The 16,405-nt window shown below is 41.8% G+C and overlaps 1 protein-coding gene across 7 annotated transcripts in view; it reads right to left on the bottom strand.

Moving 5' to 3' along the window:
- SACM1L (SAC1 suppressor of actin mutations 1-like (yeast)) overlaps nt 1–16,405 on the bottom strand; it is a 35,099-nt gene that overhangs the window by 3,240 nt on the left and 15,454 nt on the right. For all 7 annotated transcript variants that reach the window (XM_014548429.1, XM_014548426.1, XM_014548427.1 and 4 more), the window contains 14 exons: nt 15,413–15,472; nt 14,562–14,595; nt 13,445–13,546; nt 12,256–12,341; nt 11,357–11,443; nt 10,821–10,889; nt 9,849–9,928; nt 8,351–8,449; nt 6,122–6,260; nt 3,238–3,307; nt 3,052–3,124; nt 2,062–2,155; nt 1,853–1,945; nt 765–822 (listed from right to left, as the gene is read on the bottom strand). In XM_014548429.1, coding sequence (XP_014403915.1) covers nt 765–822; nt 1,853–1,945; nt 2,062–2,155; nt 3,052–3,124; nt 3,238–3,307; nt 6,122–6,260; nt 8,351–8,449; nt 9,849–9,928; nt 10,821–10,889; nt 11,357–11,443; nt 12,256–12,341; nt 13,445–13,546; nt 14,562–14,595; nt 15,413–15,472 — 1,144 coding nt within the window. The remainder of the gene's footprint in view (nt 1–764; nt 823–1,852; nt 1,946–2,061; nt 2,156–3,051; nt 3,125–3,237; nt 3,308–6,121; nt 6,261–8,350; nt 8,450–9,848; nt 9,929–10,820; nt 10,890–11,356; nt 11,444–12,255; nt 12,342–13,444; nt 13,547–14,561; nt 14,596–15,412; nt 15,473–16,405) is intronic.

The raw sequence follows: 16,405 nt of genomic DNA, 5'->3' as shown, positions 1-16,405 counted from the left end.
TCAGAAGAGGAAAGGGCGCCTGGTGGGAGAATCAGGGAACACTGTGTGTGTGTGTTTTTGGGGGGCGCATGGGGGCGGCATCTGAATAGGGTCCAGGCTGAGAAATGTTAGCCCAAGGAATGCAGGGTGGGGGTGGAGACTGGAGGCTGACCTCAGTACAAGAGCACAATACAGCCCAGGCAGGCGCCAATTCCCAGAGACTGCAGAGTACTTAATGGAGACACGTGAATCTTAGGTGCTTAGTAACTTAGTAACAAGAAAATATTGAGAGAAAAAAAGAAAACCAGTAAAGACCTTGCAGCTCAGTCCGTAGGCAATTTTGCTCTCAATCTATTAAAATTTAATAAGTACTATATTAACCTACTAACAACATTTGTCCAATAGGTGATTGGTTAAATAAACTATACATCCATAAATGGAATACTTTGGAGTCTTTAAAAATAAAGAACATGGAAAAGGTTTATATTGCTCAGTGGAAAAAACAAGTTTTTAAAAAATGTATATTTCAAGATTAAAACATCAAAATATTAAGAGTAGTTAGCTTATCTCTAGAAAGCAGATAACAGGAAAAAAACATTTATGAAGCTACCGAGTATATTTTTTCCTCTGGTCACATCTAAGGACTAATCTTATCTGTTCATTCTACTCACTGAATTTATTTGGGGAACATCAAGTGTTGAGTAGACTCTAAAACTCAAGATGCTATACAAGGAAAGTTCAACATTCTAAACGAGTGTAAGATGGTGAAATAGGAGCAGACTTACCAGCCATAAGGAGGCAGATAATGCACATTGAAAAGGCCACGACCATGATAATAGGCAACTGGGAGAGAGAACAGAGAGAGAAAACATCGGTAAGAATGCTCCCTAGTGGTTGCATAATCAGTTTGCTTTCCCTGAAAGAGAATAAACCTCGTCCGCTATCTAATATACAAATATCTTTTTTCAAAAAACATCACCACTTAGGGGTTAGTCACAGCTGCCTAGACCTTTAGATGGTTAAGTAATCAAACGTGAGAAGCATGACTTTGCTCCAAATCAAGTACCACATGGAGGGCAGCTGCCCAGATGCGAGCCAAGGACACCAGGCCCCCTTCCTTCCAGGACTCTGCCCACTGGAATGGGACCCCAGAGTGGCTCCTGCAAGTCTGATAAAAGGAGTCAAAAAGGAGAGAAGTACCGGAAACGTATAAGCACACCTTGTTTTATTGTACTTCTTACTGTGCTTTGCCTTTTTTTTTTTTTTAAAAACAAATTGAAGGTTTGTGGCAACCCTGTGTCAAGCAAGCCCGCCAAGGCCATTTTCTTACAGGCTCAGGTGATGGTTAGCATTTTTTAGCAATAAATTTTTTTTTAATTAAGATATGTACATTGCTTTTTTTTAGACATAATGCTATTGCCCACTTCAGACTACAGCACAGTGCAAGCTTGTACATGCACTGGGAAACCAATAGTTCCCGTGACTCACTGCGTGGCGATACCCGCTGCATTGCGGTATCTGGAACTGATACCGCAGTATCTCTGAGGTATATGCCTGTACTTTGCCTTCTGAGACACAAGGTTGCCTCCAACAATCCCTGCACATAAGGGGCGTGGAGTCTTCCTGAAATGAGAAGCCTTTTACGTTCCCCTTGCTATGGTTCGTGCATTAAAAGGATGTGCAAGACGGAGTGAAATCTGAAAGAAAAATGCTCCGAAGTTTCTTTACTCCTCTCCCAGTACACTCCTAGGGGAAACCGGAGCATTTATATTCCATTTAGAATTCATAAATGTTTTAAATCAAGGGGAGTTGGCACCATCTATACCCTCAGATACAATGCTTTTAACAACTTGAAAAAATAAAGGTTTCTTACCGCCAGAAATTTCAAATCCCGTGGAACACTTAGAGGACTATGAGATTCTAATTCGTCCACCGAGTAGTTCCCCAGAAACAAGTCTATGGCGTCCTAGAACAGACAGAAGAAAACCATTAACTCCCAAGTTAGGTGTGCACACATTACTGAGGAACAGTGCAAAGGTGCAACCACCAATGACCAATAATCAGCATCAAATACAAACTCACTTGTCTGAATCCATCAGAAAAGTTGTTCTTGTAATACCGAATCAGTGAGTTCCAGCCGTCCTTTACAAGTCCCAGCTGAGTTCTCTTCCCAGTTCTGGTTGAAAGAGGTCAATTTTGAGTTACATACAGTGGGGCCTTGACTTACGAGTGTCCCGACTAACGAGTTTTTTGAGATACCAGCTGTCTCTCGGCCGATTTTTTGCATTGAGTTGATAGAGTAATTTGAGTTAACGAGCTCCTTAACGAGCTCAGTCTCCGAACGAATTAAACTCGTAAGTCAAGGCCCCACTGCATTTGCATATTAAATTCCCCCAGTTTTACAGTGTGAGAAAAAGTGACCAGTAAGTGTGTGTTACGGAGATAAGGGAGTTACAACAATTTTTAAAATCAACCCTGAACCTATAAAGGAGATACCTCACAAATGACCAGTAGTGGGGTCCAAGAATATGTATTCTCTTTCTAAAACACCACCAAAGTAGCACAAAGAGGAAAAGCATTCAGTTCCCTTTGCAAAGACCAGAAATAAGAGGAGAAACACAAAGTCCAGGTTAAGGGGTATGAAACGGCAGAAAGGCTAAGAAATCCTATTTTGCTCCCAGGGAATCCACACAGCGGGAAAAGCCCACCCGCATTGGTAACAAATTCAGTGGTCCCACCTCTCGCTATCAGTGTGGTCCCAGGAGCAGTGTCAGAAACCGGGTGCTTGCTTAGAGGTGCAGAATCTCAGGCCCGCCCCAGAACTGCTGGCCCTAACCAGGGACTCGGGGGCCCAGTACATCCGAGAACTGAAGAGCTGTTGTTCTCAATCCTCGCTGTGCATGTGAATCACCCAGGGAGGCGAAGAGCCCACGAGCAAGCCTGGGCCTCACCCGACCTGACTGGTCTAATGGGGCCCGGGCGCTGCTGTTTGCTCTTATTGCTGCTGTCTGAAAGCTGTCCAGGTGGCCCAGACCTGTGAACACCGAATGTTATTTAAAAAGCATGGCTTGCCTGGTAAAGTCAGTCTTCAAGGCACCAGTTCCCGCATACTGTTTGGCACAAGCATTTGCGTTGTCAGCCCAGGCTGTGAAAAAAAGTAAAAAGCAGCTGATGATGAAAATGACAACCAGAGTTCTAAATCTAAAATATTAATTTATTTCAAAATTTGAGTAACTTTGCCTCTATTAAAACACCTACCATTTTTGTAAATCTTCTCAAATTCATCTTGTTCTTCAAGCTTTTGTCCCACATGCAAAACACCTAGTCTCTGAAATGAGAAGGACCCTATGTTTACATCTACTAGGTTTCAGCACCCAGGATTTAAAAGAAAAAGCAGATGGTCCTGCCCTAGCTGGTTTGGCTCAGTAGGTAAGAGTGTCGGCCTGCAGACTGAGGGGTCCCAGGTTTAATTCTGGTCAAGGGCACGTACCTTGGTTGCAGGTTCCCTGGCCCTTGTCGGGGTGCATACAGGAGGCAACCAATCGTGTTTCTCTCTCCCTCTCCCTCTCCCTTCCACTCTCTCTTAAAATCAATGGAAAAATATCTTCGGGCGAGGATTAAAAAAAAAGGGCAAGAAAAAGCAGACCATCCTCAAATCGCTTCACGTGGTTCCTGGTTCCGGCTGCAGGCAGGAGGTGCGTTCCTTGTTGAGGTCCCAGTGGACCCAGGCCCTCTGCCCAGCCAGGGGGCAAAGCCTCTCTGAGGCTCCCCCGCAGCCCCAGCACCAAGGGAACGGGCAGGGCTGTCAGTACTTGGGGGAGGAGTGGAGGGAAAGGAAAAGGAGAAAGTGAAAGCTCCTGTGAGATTCCTGCCATCGCTTCCTCCTTCCACTGCCTTTACCCCTCTGCCTTCCCCACAATTCACCATCCCCAGGCTTCCTCACCCCAAACTTTCCCCCTAACCAGCGAGAAATGGATGAACTCTACCTGCCCACAAACTGCATACCCATGCAGCCCTTCACATACCATTTCAGGACTCCTGGGCACCCGTGGCTCCCCTTTGGGTTCACTGGCCACTGGTTAGAAAGCCCTGCATTGGGCTTGGTCGTGGACCCTCAACCCTCTCGGAACCACCGTCTTCTCTGTGTCTACCCCGGACACAGCACAGGTGTGGTAACCTCAGTGACCTCAGCGGGGTAGCAGCTCTGCCCTCACTGGAAATGGAAAGAGGCACCCCTGGCGTCCCCACCCCAGCCGGCACTGATGACGCCAGAGAGGTTCCTGCCCCAAGTGTCTACAATCGGTCAGGTTTATACCACCATATTCAACATTAGAACAGTTCACTGTAGCTTACAGAACCTGGTTAAGTAGAGTTTTGTTCATCAGCCTTGGAAAACACCATTCTTAATGTTGCCGCTATTGAAAAACACACTCTGAAGTCAACCCAACAGACTGACAAGCACCCAATTCAACAGGAAACTGGAGAACCTCCAATAGGGAGTCCACGCTCTGGGCACACGCTACTTTAGGGTTCTGGGACAATTCATCCCGGGGGAGGTACTCTACTGCCACAGTTCCTCCCTGGGTGCCACAAAACCTCTGAACAAAGTTGAATGCTTCCTAATTATTTCAGCAGGAAACCATTTGGGATGCATTTTTGTTTGCCCCTCATAACAAATGCCAATGTGATCTAGAAAGTTGGATGCTACATATTTTTTAAAAATATATTTTATTGATTTTTTACAGAGAGGAAGGGAGAGGGATAGAGAAACATCGATCAGCTGCCTCCTGCACACTCCCTACTGGGGATGTGCCCACAACCAAGGTACATGCCCTTGACCGGAATCGAACCTGGGACCCTTGAGTCCGCAGGCCGACGCTCTATCTATCCACTGAGCCAAACCGGTTAGGGCAGATACTACATATTTTTAAGTCCAAACATAAATAGAAGAAAATATTCACATCTATTTTCTGAAACAGCATGATCTCAATGATGAAGTAAAGCTGTGTCAGAGCTTTTTACCTGGGAGTCAATATCCTTGGCCAGTAGTAAGAGATGCAAATGAAAACAACCTGGAGGTACTACTGTGTACTACTAAAATAGAAAAAAAGTTTTAAGTGAAAATATCTAATGCTGGCAAGAGTTCCATGAAATGGATCACTTACTGATGTCCGTGTAAGTGATCCAAAATGGCATGACCCTTGTGAAAAAATATGTGAGTGTGTGTGTGTGTGTATATATATATATATAATTCCCTTTAACCCAGTAATTGAACTTCCAGGAATTAACCCGAAGGAAATAAAGTAACAATGATACATGTATATATCCTCTCTACAGTGTTATTTATAAGCCAACAATGTAGCAACCTAAATGACTTAGTAAAACTGAATGCAACCCATAAAAATTATGACATATATGATACTAGAGGAAAGTGCAAAACTGAAACTTGCACGTGCACATACTGACCATGGAAAATGCACAGCCACAGATGGCAAGACACAAAAACAACATAAGCTGGGTTAAGGTGAGGGCAACATGAATGTTTTTTGTTATTGATTTTTAAAGATGAAGTTTCTTTAATTTTTTGCTATACTGTTTAATAAAAGAAGAGAAGGCCCTAGCTCCGTGGTCGGCAAACTGCGGCTCACGAGCCACATGCAGCTCTTTGGCTCCTTGAGTGTGGCTCTTCCTAAGCCTTAGGAGTACCTAATTAAGTTAATAACAATGTACCTACCTATATAGTTTAAGTTTAAAAAATTTGGCTCTCAGAAGAAATTTCAATTGTTGCACTGTTGATATTTGGCTCTGCTGACTAATGAGTTTGCCGACCACTGCCCTAGCTGGTTTGGCTCAGTGGATAGAGCCTTGGCCTGTGGACTAAAGGGTCCCAGGTTCAACTCCGGTAAAAGGCACATGCCCAAGTTTCAGGCTTCATCATAAGTAGGGGGCGTGCAGGAGGCAGCCGATCAATGATTCTCTCATCATTGACGTTTCTCCTTCTCCCTTCCTCTCTGAAGTCAATAGACAAAGGAAAGGAAAGGGAAAAGGGAAAAGGGGAAAGGGAAAGGGAAAGGGAAGAAAAAAAAGGAAGAAAAGAAAGAAAAGGAAGGAAGTAAGGGAGGGCGGGAGGGAGGGACTGCACCTGCAGCTGGGCCTGAAGCGAGCGCCGAGCTAACAGACTCTGGATCACGTTGGTTCTGTCCAGACAGTCCATGCAGTTGCTGCGGAACACGCCCTCCTGATTCGTCACCACCTTGCCAGTAGAGTCCACTAGAAAATAACTAAAACATATTTGTATAAACACTCTCATAAAAGTCAATTAAATCTACCAAGGACATACCTCTTATAACACAGGACTCTGATCAATAACATTATTAAAACCAGTAAATTGAAATGTCAGACAGGAAATGCACGATCCAGGGATACTTGGTTCCCACAGACCAAAAAGACGTTTGAAGTGCTGAGGCAAGTGAACTCCCCATCCAAACAACAACTGTAACATCACAGGTCGTTTCACCTAGACAGTGGTCGGCAAACTGCGGCTCGTGAGCCACATGCGGCTCTTTGGCCCCTTGAGTGTGGCTCTTCCACAAAATACAGACTTCTGCGCATGGGCCACGAAGTTTCGATCGCACTGTACATGCGCACGTGGTATTTTGTGGAAGAGCCACACTCAAGGGGCCACAGAGCCGCATGTGGCTCGCAAGCCGCAGTTTGCCAACCACTGACCTAAGAGATGTGAAGAAGCTCAGCTGGAGATTGTACAGGTTACCATGGCATCAACCATGCTTCCCTAAGGCCAGAGGAGGCTTCACCTGACATAATCATCCCACCTCCGTCCCATGTGTCAGGATGTCTTGAAACACGGTCCCTGTACTATCCATGTCAGAATTCCCTGTTTGTTCAAAGTGAAGGTGGCTGGCCTTGAGGTAAATTAAGAATTTCTGAAGCAAGGGTTGGATGTTATGCATTAAAACATTTTTAAATCCTTTCTTAAAACAAATAATAAAAATTTTATAAGGTGTAATGGGGTATTTGAAGAATCAGTCTCCCTTTCTCCCCTTAACCACCAGATGTCTGCACTGGAGCCAACCTGGTCTCCAGTTCCTGAGTCTCCTGCAGTGTTAACAATCTCCTCAGAGAATGCTCTGCACTCGAAAATTCGACGAACACACATGGAGGCGAAGAGCATGAACTCTGACAGCAAGCAACTGATTTGCTAGCCTTACTCCTTAGGCAACTTAACTAGCTGTGTGACTTTACATGATTAACCTAATCTCTCCAAGCCTACATTTTTTCATCTACAAAATGGAGGTGACAGCACCACGCTGGGCTGCTTGAAGGTGTGAATGATAATGCATAATGCACACAGAAGTCAAAGTGCTTGGCAGAATGCATGAACAGCATGTGATGAATACTAGATAATACTAATTAAGGCAGACAAATTGACAGGATGGTTTCCATTCCTTCTTCTAGCTTTAAAATAAGTAAAGACTGACGTATGTGCAAAGTACAGTAAACCTGTGAACAACACAGTAAGTAACATGGTAAACGCACACAAAAAAAATGCTATGAGGACATTCAGACCCTTTGACCCATTAATTTCTACTCTCAAGAATTTATTTTAGGAAATAATTTAACAGAAGTAACATATGTACCCAGAGTGATTCACTGCAACACAACCTTTCATGGCAGGAAGAGAAAAGGAAACAAATACTCAACCAAGGAAAGCATTTAACTGAAACTATCATGACACAAGGGAACACAGAATACCATAAACACAAGCCTCACAAGGGCTGGAAACGCTAATGACACAAATCTGTGACAATGTTTAATGAAAACAACTGAATATTAAATAGTGTAAGTTAACGTCAATTATGTAAAAATTATAAATGTGTGAAAGATAATTCATAAAAACACAAAAATACCCTGTTATGGGTCATTTTTAAGAATTTAAAAATATTTCTAAATTATAAAGTCTCATCTTTTCAATATAAAAAAATCTAGTCCAGCCGGCATGGCTCAGTGGTTGAACATCAACCTATGAACCAGGAGGTCACGGTTCGATTCCTGGTCACGGCACATGCCCAGGTTGCAGGCTCGATCCTCAGTGTGGGGAGTGCAGAAGGCAGCCGATCAATGATTCTCTCTCATCATTGATATTTCTATCTCTCCCCCTCCCTTCTTCTCTTAAATCAATAAAAAATATGTTAAAAAAACAAAAACAAAAGAAAACTCTAAAAATAATAGTATGGACAAGTGCTGTCAACCCAGGGAAATGTATTTTTAAGTCTGCTAGACAATGAATAAATGTGGTTAATATATACACAGACCTCTTTCCATAACCACCACAGGGAAATAAATAGCTTACCTTAATTCATCCTGCATTTCTGCTACCCGATCCAATAAAATACTTAGTCGATCCCATCTCATATTTTTACATTCCTTATGGAAGTCAAAGGCAATATATCTACCAAAACAAAAGATATTCAAAACTGACCAAAGGTTACTCACTTTCCCTGTAACAACAATACCGTCCTAGCTGACTGTCTCCTCTATATCACAGCACACAGCTATCCTGGGACTGCACTCATCTACAGAGTTCAATTCAGAGGAGGTGTCTGCTCTCGGGTGACACCTTTGGCTCCTAGAAACTGACAGGGCATCACCAGACTGTGGGCTTGTTCTAAGAAGGTCAAAAAAGGGTCTCCTATCACTTCCATTATTGCAGGTGAGAAGTTAGAAACAAAACTAGAAATAAGTATGAAAATAGAGGTTAACCAACTGAGAGGTTTGGCACTGGGAAGACAGGAGTGAGGGAAGCATTTTCAGTGACAGCTCCAATAAAAGTGACACTGTGACAGTTATTTTTGGAGTGCTCTGACCAGAAGGAATAGCTCTAGACTTGTTCAAAGAATTTAAGTAGTTCACTGGCACATTTATATCTTCTAAGGAGTTACATAGTTTTATTTTGATAATATAAAATATTACATAAAATAGAAAATGTGATAATTTTAAGTATATTAGTCTACTGCTGAACCCCAAATAACCCAGTACTATTTCTTTGGAAAGTTTTCCCCGTGTCTGTGACTCCTTCCTACCAGAGCACAGCCCCTCCTCCGCCCCAGTTCCTGCCACAGAAAGCTCCAAATGGGCTGACTCATTACCTCGCACCTCTCCACAGGCAACTGCTGATCTTAGAATTGCCCTCTGTTGACAAGGCTACACAGGGTTTGCAACTGCTGCCTGGTGACTTACAGGAGAGGCCAAGCTGCTGCTCTAGACAAGGCCATCATGCCAGAGTAAAGTGCTCCAGCTCATGAGGGGGCTGTGACCACAGAGACCACACGAAGCTATCACAAGGAAATGTAATTCGTGGCCCAATGACCATAGTGATGCAAAGCCTCTAGAAGGGGATTTTAATTAGGGACTAAATTTTTACAAAGTTCAAATTAAACTCAACTGCTAAGAAGTTATTCTGCAATAGAAATTATGCCAGAAAATTTCAAGCCAACAAAATCATGCTTTGATCTAGTATTAAAAAAACCAACAAGTTAAAACATATGTCTATGAAATATATAATACTAGAGGCCCAGTGCACAGATTTGTGCACCGGTAGGGTCCCTCGGCCTGGCCTGAGGGGATCAGGCCAGAACTGGCTTTCGACATCCCCTGAGGGGTCCCGGATTGCGAGAAGGTGCAGGCCAGGCCAAGGGACCCTACCAGTGCATGACTGGGGCCGGGGAGGGACCGTGGGAAGGCTCCAGGACGTGTCCGGCCTGTCTTGCCCAGTCCCAATCAGCCGGACCCCAGCAGCAAGCTAACCTACTGGTCGGAGCATCTGCCCCCTGGCATTTATATTGAGGTACCTGATCATTCCATTTCCCAAGGAGGACACCATTGTTGCAAATGCCTGTTCAAGTGGCTTCTCGGAGCCCTTCTGGTTAACCTGTAAAAAATTTAAAAACACTATAGCTTTAAGTTTATTTGAAAGGAGAGAGTGATGGCCTGGCCAGCTAGTTTAGTTGGCTAGAGCATTGTCCCAAAGTTGCAGGTTTGATCCCGGTCAGGACACATACAAGAACCAACCAATGAATGCATAAATAAGTGGAACAACAAATCAATGTTTTTCTCTCTCTCCTTTCTTCCCTCTCTCTCAAATCAATAAATACAAATATAAATTTTAAAAAAATAAAAGAAGAGAGTGACATCAGCAAAATGCAGGACCAGGAAGTTCCAAGCTCTTGTTCCCCTACAAAAACACTGAGAAAACCAGAAGCTGTCAACCAACTTCTTAGGAGCTCTGGAAAACAAAGGTTTATAGCAACCAAGAAAACGTCCAATCAAGAAAAAGCTACTCCTAGGTATATAGCTAAAGGAATGGAGAGCAGGAATTCTTACACCTCTGCTCAAAACAATCCAATGTTCATCAATGAATAAATGGATAAACAAACTGTGGTACACACATATAATGGAATATTATTCAGTCTTAAAAAGGAATGAAATTTTGATACATGCTGTGACATGAGTGGACCTTAACAAATTTATGCGAGGTGAAATAAGCAAGACAAAGGAGCAAGTATTTGAACAGGTAAATTTAGAGATATGGAAAGTAGATCATAGTTACTTGGGGCAGAGGGGAGACAGATAATAGGAAGCTAAGTTTAATGGATACTGAGTTTCTGTTTGGTATGAAGAAAAGTTGGAAATGGTCAGTAGTGATGGCTGCACAACATTCTTAATGTCACTAAACTGCACAATTAAAAATGATAATGATGAATTTTATGTTAGGTTAAAAAAAAAGTTTGTTCTGCTCCCCTAGAAACAAGAAAGAAACATACCAGATTGATTATGACTTGTTTTCCATAAATAATTAATTGTGAATCAAAATGCCTTTGGAAACCATCCATCTAGAGAAGAAGAGAAGAGTTATTCACTTTACCAGAGGACACTGTAAGAATACTTATAAGATGTAAAGTATCTCCTTAAATATCCTCTATAGAAAAATGTCTTTTAGATATTCTAAATACCAACTAGTAAATAGCAATTGTAAGCCATTCTACTCCAAGATGCAATATTGCTACTTTAACTCAGAGCACAGTATCAAATAGAACACACTAAATACTCTAGTTGCAGATCTTACTGAAATCTCTAAAATCTAAATGTGTGACAGCATTCAACTACAGCTTGTTCTTCCACATTTCTAACATGCCATCTTACAACCATTTGGTTTAGGTTCACTATGTGCCAGGACCAAGGAGAAAGGCCTCAAGGATGATGAATTCTGCCTTACGTGGAATAAATACATGCTCTATATGTAAATTACAATGCCAATAGGCTATTTTTAGCCAGGAAGGAAACCATGGAAGATACATACATGATTTGCTACTTTGTTGATCTGCGGTCGTGGTTTGTACTTGAGGTTTGGTCTTTGAGACCAGAAAACTGGTATTGATCCTCGAGTCTAAAAAAAAAAGAGAAATGTGAAAAAAACAAACAAACAATAACAAAATACATGTAAACTTGTTTTTCTCACCTTACATGTTGTCAGGGGTATATACATATCAATGACCACAAAGGAAAAATATATATACAACCTACCAATTATGAAAGAAGTCCATGTGTGCCTGCTCCTAATCTAAAGTTCATGTATTGTGGGAAGACATTTGAAAGGCCCTTTTCTGCTTCTGATTTTATATGCATGTTGCTAGTGTAGTACAGTTTAGTGTTTCCCTAAATTCTAAAATAAATCAATTTATCTGAGTAGAAATTAATGTTATGTCTGTTATATAATTTGGCATTATAATAAAACTGGAAAATGGCTGTATTCATTCTCAAATGAGTATGTCTATGAACATATATGTTTAGCGACTAATGCTCTGGAGCAGCAAGTGCTCCACAACTCCTTAGGGAGGCAACGAGAAAAGGAGATTATCTCACAATGAAGTCAGCGCAGGTAGAGTCCGCTGTCCCATCATCCCTGCCCTGAATAAGTCTGAAGAATTAGGCTGAAAGGTGGCTCCTTTCCATAACCCCGGCACCTCCTATTCCTACCCCTCTCCTTTAGGGACCTAATTCAAGGGAGGAAATGCCAGAAAGCTGAGTGTCAGGTTAATGGAATACCCTTGTTTTGGGTGAACTTGTTCCACATTGCAGACAAAGATATTACTTTTAAAAGGAGGCGAGTAGAGAGAAATTTCAATAACGTGACAAAATTATGACCCAAGCAGAAAGGCCAGCTCACCTGGCTGGCTGCCCACAGACATGTTAACTTGCCTGGACAAATGAAGCTTTGCTTCCATTGTAGTGAACAATTTGTTCTGTTTCTACAAAGTTAGCTGCGTGGCCTTCAGAATCAATCCCTAAATTGAAAAAAATTAAATTAACTATGTTTATCACATAAGAAACACACCAGAAACTCACTAGTTCAGTTTAACTTGGAGAGAATTAAGTCAGTTCAAATTAGCGGAAAAGTACTTATAAAAACAAATGCATTAACACGTGACCAGAAAGCTAATAGATGCTCATTTTAAACAGGCTTAAAGGGGAGTATTAAGGACCTGTTAACAAATAAAGTTGGTTATTTAATATTAATATATCAACTGTTTATACATATACAATCCTATGATTCCTCAAAAACAGTGTTTCTCAAACTTGAGATATATTGTAAAGGAAAAAAATTACAAATTCTCAAGGACTCCTGAAAGTTTGTCCATAAATCCCAGGGTGTTTTGTTGTTTGTTTTTTTTTTGGTTAATCCTCACCCGAGGATATTTTTTCCATTGATTATGAGAGGGTGGAAGGTTCTGTGATCTTAACCACCTCACTCACTTAGTGTCTCTCTTCCTCTGCTGTATTATCTACAATAAGGGAGAGCAACCAAATAACTCCCTGGCCCCAAACTTCTACGATTTATCTAAAGGTCCACAGGATTTTACTCTGATAGTCTGGCAAAAAAAAAAAGAGAGAGGAACTCCTTTTCATAATGACAGTAACTTGTAATACAGATTTTAAAGGCTTGGTTTAAGGAAACTAGCATTTGCTAGTACAAAGCCTAGAGAACAAATGTAGATCTTTAAAGTTGAAGGCATAAAGTCACATGTCTAGCTTTATGCATGCAAAGAAACCAAGAATAATAAGAGAAAATACTTTCTGCTATGATTTCAGGTTACTGAAACTACAGAGTTCAGTTTGCTGTCACACATCCAGCAAATAACATGATCGGTGCCTCTTAGAGCAGGAAGCAGCAGTGTATAAGGTCTCTTAACGTTTGCAACAAAATACAGTGGCTGGAGTAAGGCACAGAAGACCTAACTAATTCTTATAATGAAGCAGCAGATAAGTATCTATTGAGGCTTTCAAATGATAATGAAAACAAAAAAATACAAAAGATTACAGTCATGTCACATTCAGTAGTGACAGATATAACCCAGAACTGCAGCACACTGGACAACATTAACCCTACCTCTCACGTAATAGCGCACGCCAGCTCTGAAGCAACTCCTCCTCGAGATGAGAATCCAATCAAAGTACTTTCCATTAATAGAACATGAGTGCATAGTAATAACTTAACTACATTAAGTAAATATAACATACAGAGAAATCACGTGTATGAAAGAGAGGAGTTTGGTATGACTAAATCTACCTGGATGTCTACAGAAATCTCAAGCTTCACATGTCCGAATGGAACCCTGAATACTCTTCAGCCTCCCTCCCACCTCTAGGCTCTTCCCCACCTCAGTGGATGGCTTCCTTCCATGTACTCTGGTCAAAAGAGTAAATTTTGAGAAATCACCTCTCTTCCATATCCCATGTACAAATTGTCAGAAAATCCCGTTAGCTCTACCTGCAAAATATATCTAGAACCTGCCCATTTTCACCACCATAACTGCTATCCTCTAAGTCTTAGGCAACGTTGCCCCTCACCTGGATTACTGAGGCTGCCTCCTAATCATTCCTTGCATCCTCCCTTGCTCTCCTTTGTCTTATCATGCCCACCCTCTATTTAGATCCCAACAGTTTCTCATCACGGCTGAACTAAAAGGCACGGCCTATTTGGCCCTGCATAATCTCGGCACAGCTACTTCTCTAATCACACCGCCACTCTCTCTGCTCCAGGCATGTGCCTGCCTTGGGCCTTGGATCTTGTTGATCTCTCTGTATGTATGCAAACCATGTGACTATACCTCTAATCAAGAAACTACATTAATTTAAAGCTTCACATTAAGCCTGTGACAACATTATTTCCTCATGAATAAACTATTCTAAAATCGCCTAGACAGGAAGATCACCTCCATCTCTGCAGGGCACCGCCCTGATTCTAGGCACTCATCAGCATACAGTGCTTGTCCTTCAACAGCCAGCTCATGTTCCTTCCCTATTTTTATTATAATCTCCATGATAAAGATTAGTTTTTAAAGTAAACTTACAATTAGATAATTATAGAATTATAAATTGCTTTTGATTTGATTCTGCAATATTTGAGACTCTCCTCATGCAATATTTGAGGCTGTCACTAAATCTGCCTTGTAACAATATTCAAACAAAGACTGCTAGAAAACTAGAGTATCATGTAAGGATACAGCCGTGTAACACTGGAAGAGCAAACCGATGGACCTGAAATGAAGACATACATTACATTTAGGACTAAATATAGTTTAAAAGTAAACAAACAGCACTATGTAAAATGTATTCACACATGAGGAGGTAACATACGAGTATAACAAGGTAGTAATCTTATGGGTAACTTAATAAAGAAACTTCTCTCATGTAACATTGTCTTTTCAATTAGAAAATTCAAGAATGTGCTATAATTGTTTGGGCTTGACTACTCAGATTTTAGAACACTAATGAAACCACTGCAGTTGCAGAACATTTTCCTCCCTCCTTTTCAGTCTTTGTCTCCAACAGCTCCACTCCTCTAGGGAAAAGATGTGCCCACACTGGCTGTCTGAAGCTCAATCTACTTTGTCCCCAAGAAGAAAAGCACATGACAAAAAATAAAGCCATTAGGCAAATCTGTTTAACCGGATTCACTATATTATGCCTACTAGTTGGTCCTCATTGTTTGTACTTCATTTGTATAAACTAAGGACAGAGGAAGGTGACACCTATGGAATCACATCCCCACAGGAAGACAAATGCAGAGCTCTCCACTTGCCTGGGTCTTGGCTCTGGCCCCTCATTTCTCCATTATTCATCCACTAAAACCCATTATCTCCCTCTTACTTATAAAAACAGTGTATTTTTACTTAAGGCTCCTACAGGAGATACAACCTGAGATGGCAGACCTGATCCAAGTTTAATAGTCATAAACTGAGCTAAATTAGAATTATTTACCCAAATCTTTGGTGATTAGAGAGCCATTTATACTATGTAGGCAATTAAAACTTGGACTGTAACAAATAAGCAGGTTTTATTTAGTGTACATTACCTCTGGCTGCGCAGAAAGTTCTCTCAGAAGGTGACAATTCCATACAAACCGCTGATCTGCCTAAGAGAGAAGTTTTACAATTAATAAAACATCTCTTGGCAAGGCGAGTTTCTACAGAAAGAAAAATATGACAACCAATGTTTCCACCTGGTGGCTTTGACAGGCTCCAAACAAAACCCTTCCCCTCAAATCAGGCCCTCCTCTTCTGGGTTTCCTGCCTCACTGCCTCAAGCCAGTGCTGCTGGCCCAGAAACCTGGGAGTCCTCTCAGGATCTTTCTTGCTCATATATTTCGTCAATTTAGTCCAAAGTCTTCTTCCAAATCTGTCCTCTCTTCTACATCCCTACTCCCACCACCTCAAGCAGCACTTGACTCCAGCCTAACTAATGAAGTCAAGTCTTGGCCTTGCCCCTCCCACTGGTCCCTCCACACGCTGCCAGCAATTCTCTAACAGGACAGGTAGGTCAGGTCTCCTGTCTGCTGGGAAGTCTTCACTGGCTCTCTGTCATTTAAAGAGCCAAAGCTTCGCATGGCCTCACCAGGCCTGGGATCTGGCAGCCCCTACTTAACTCTCTGATCTCATCTCTGGCCATTCTGATGTTCAAACTGTAAATACATAAGAAGCTCCTTCAACAACTCAGTAGATTAATCAATTCTCTCCATTCTCTTTATAAAACACACCAACTGACACGCCACTCCCACCCCGCCCACGACCACCAGCTGAGAGTTGCAGGGAGTGGCTCTTGTGCTTAGTTATAACCAGGTGGATGGTACACTTCCCGAGATTCAGGTGTGTGTTCCACTTTGGTCTGGGCCAGTTGTACTTGTTATTCATCATTATACAGTTTAACGAAATATTTTATAAATCAATGAAATGTGATTTAAAAACAAGCTGCTGTTTCTATAAAGCTCAATGGTTTGGAATTTAACTTGATAAAAGGCAAATTGCTGAAACAAAGCTCCTGCTGAATTAGAAGTGGGAGTGGCACAGCG

This window comes from Myotis brandtii, unplaced genomic scaffold (assembly GCF_000412655.1).
Source record: "Myotis brandtii unplaced genomic scaffold, ASM41265v1 scaffold506, whole genome shotgun sequence".
Classification (NCBI taxonomy): domain Eukaryota; kingdom Metazoa; phylum Chordata; class Mammalia; order Chiroptera; family Vespertilionidae; genus Myotis; species Myotis brandtii.
The sequence above is the reverse complement of the archived record's forward strand: the minus strand, read 5'-3'. Positions and strand labels throughout refer to the sequence as shown.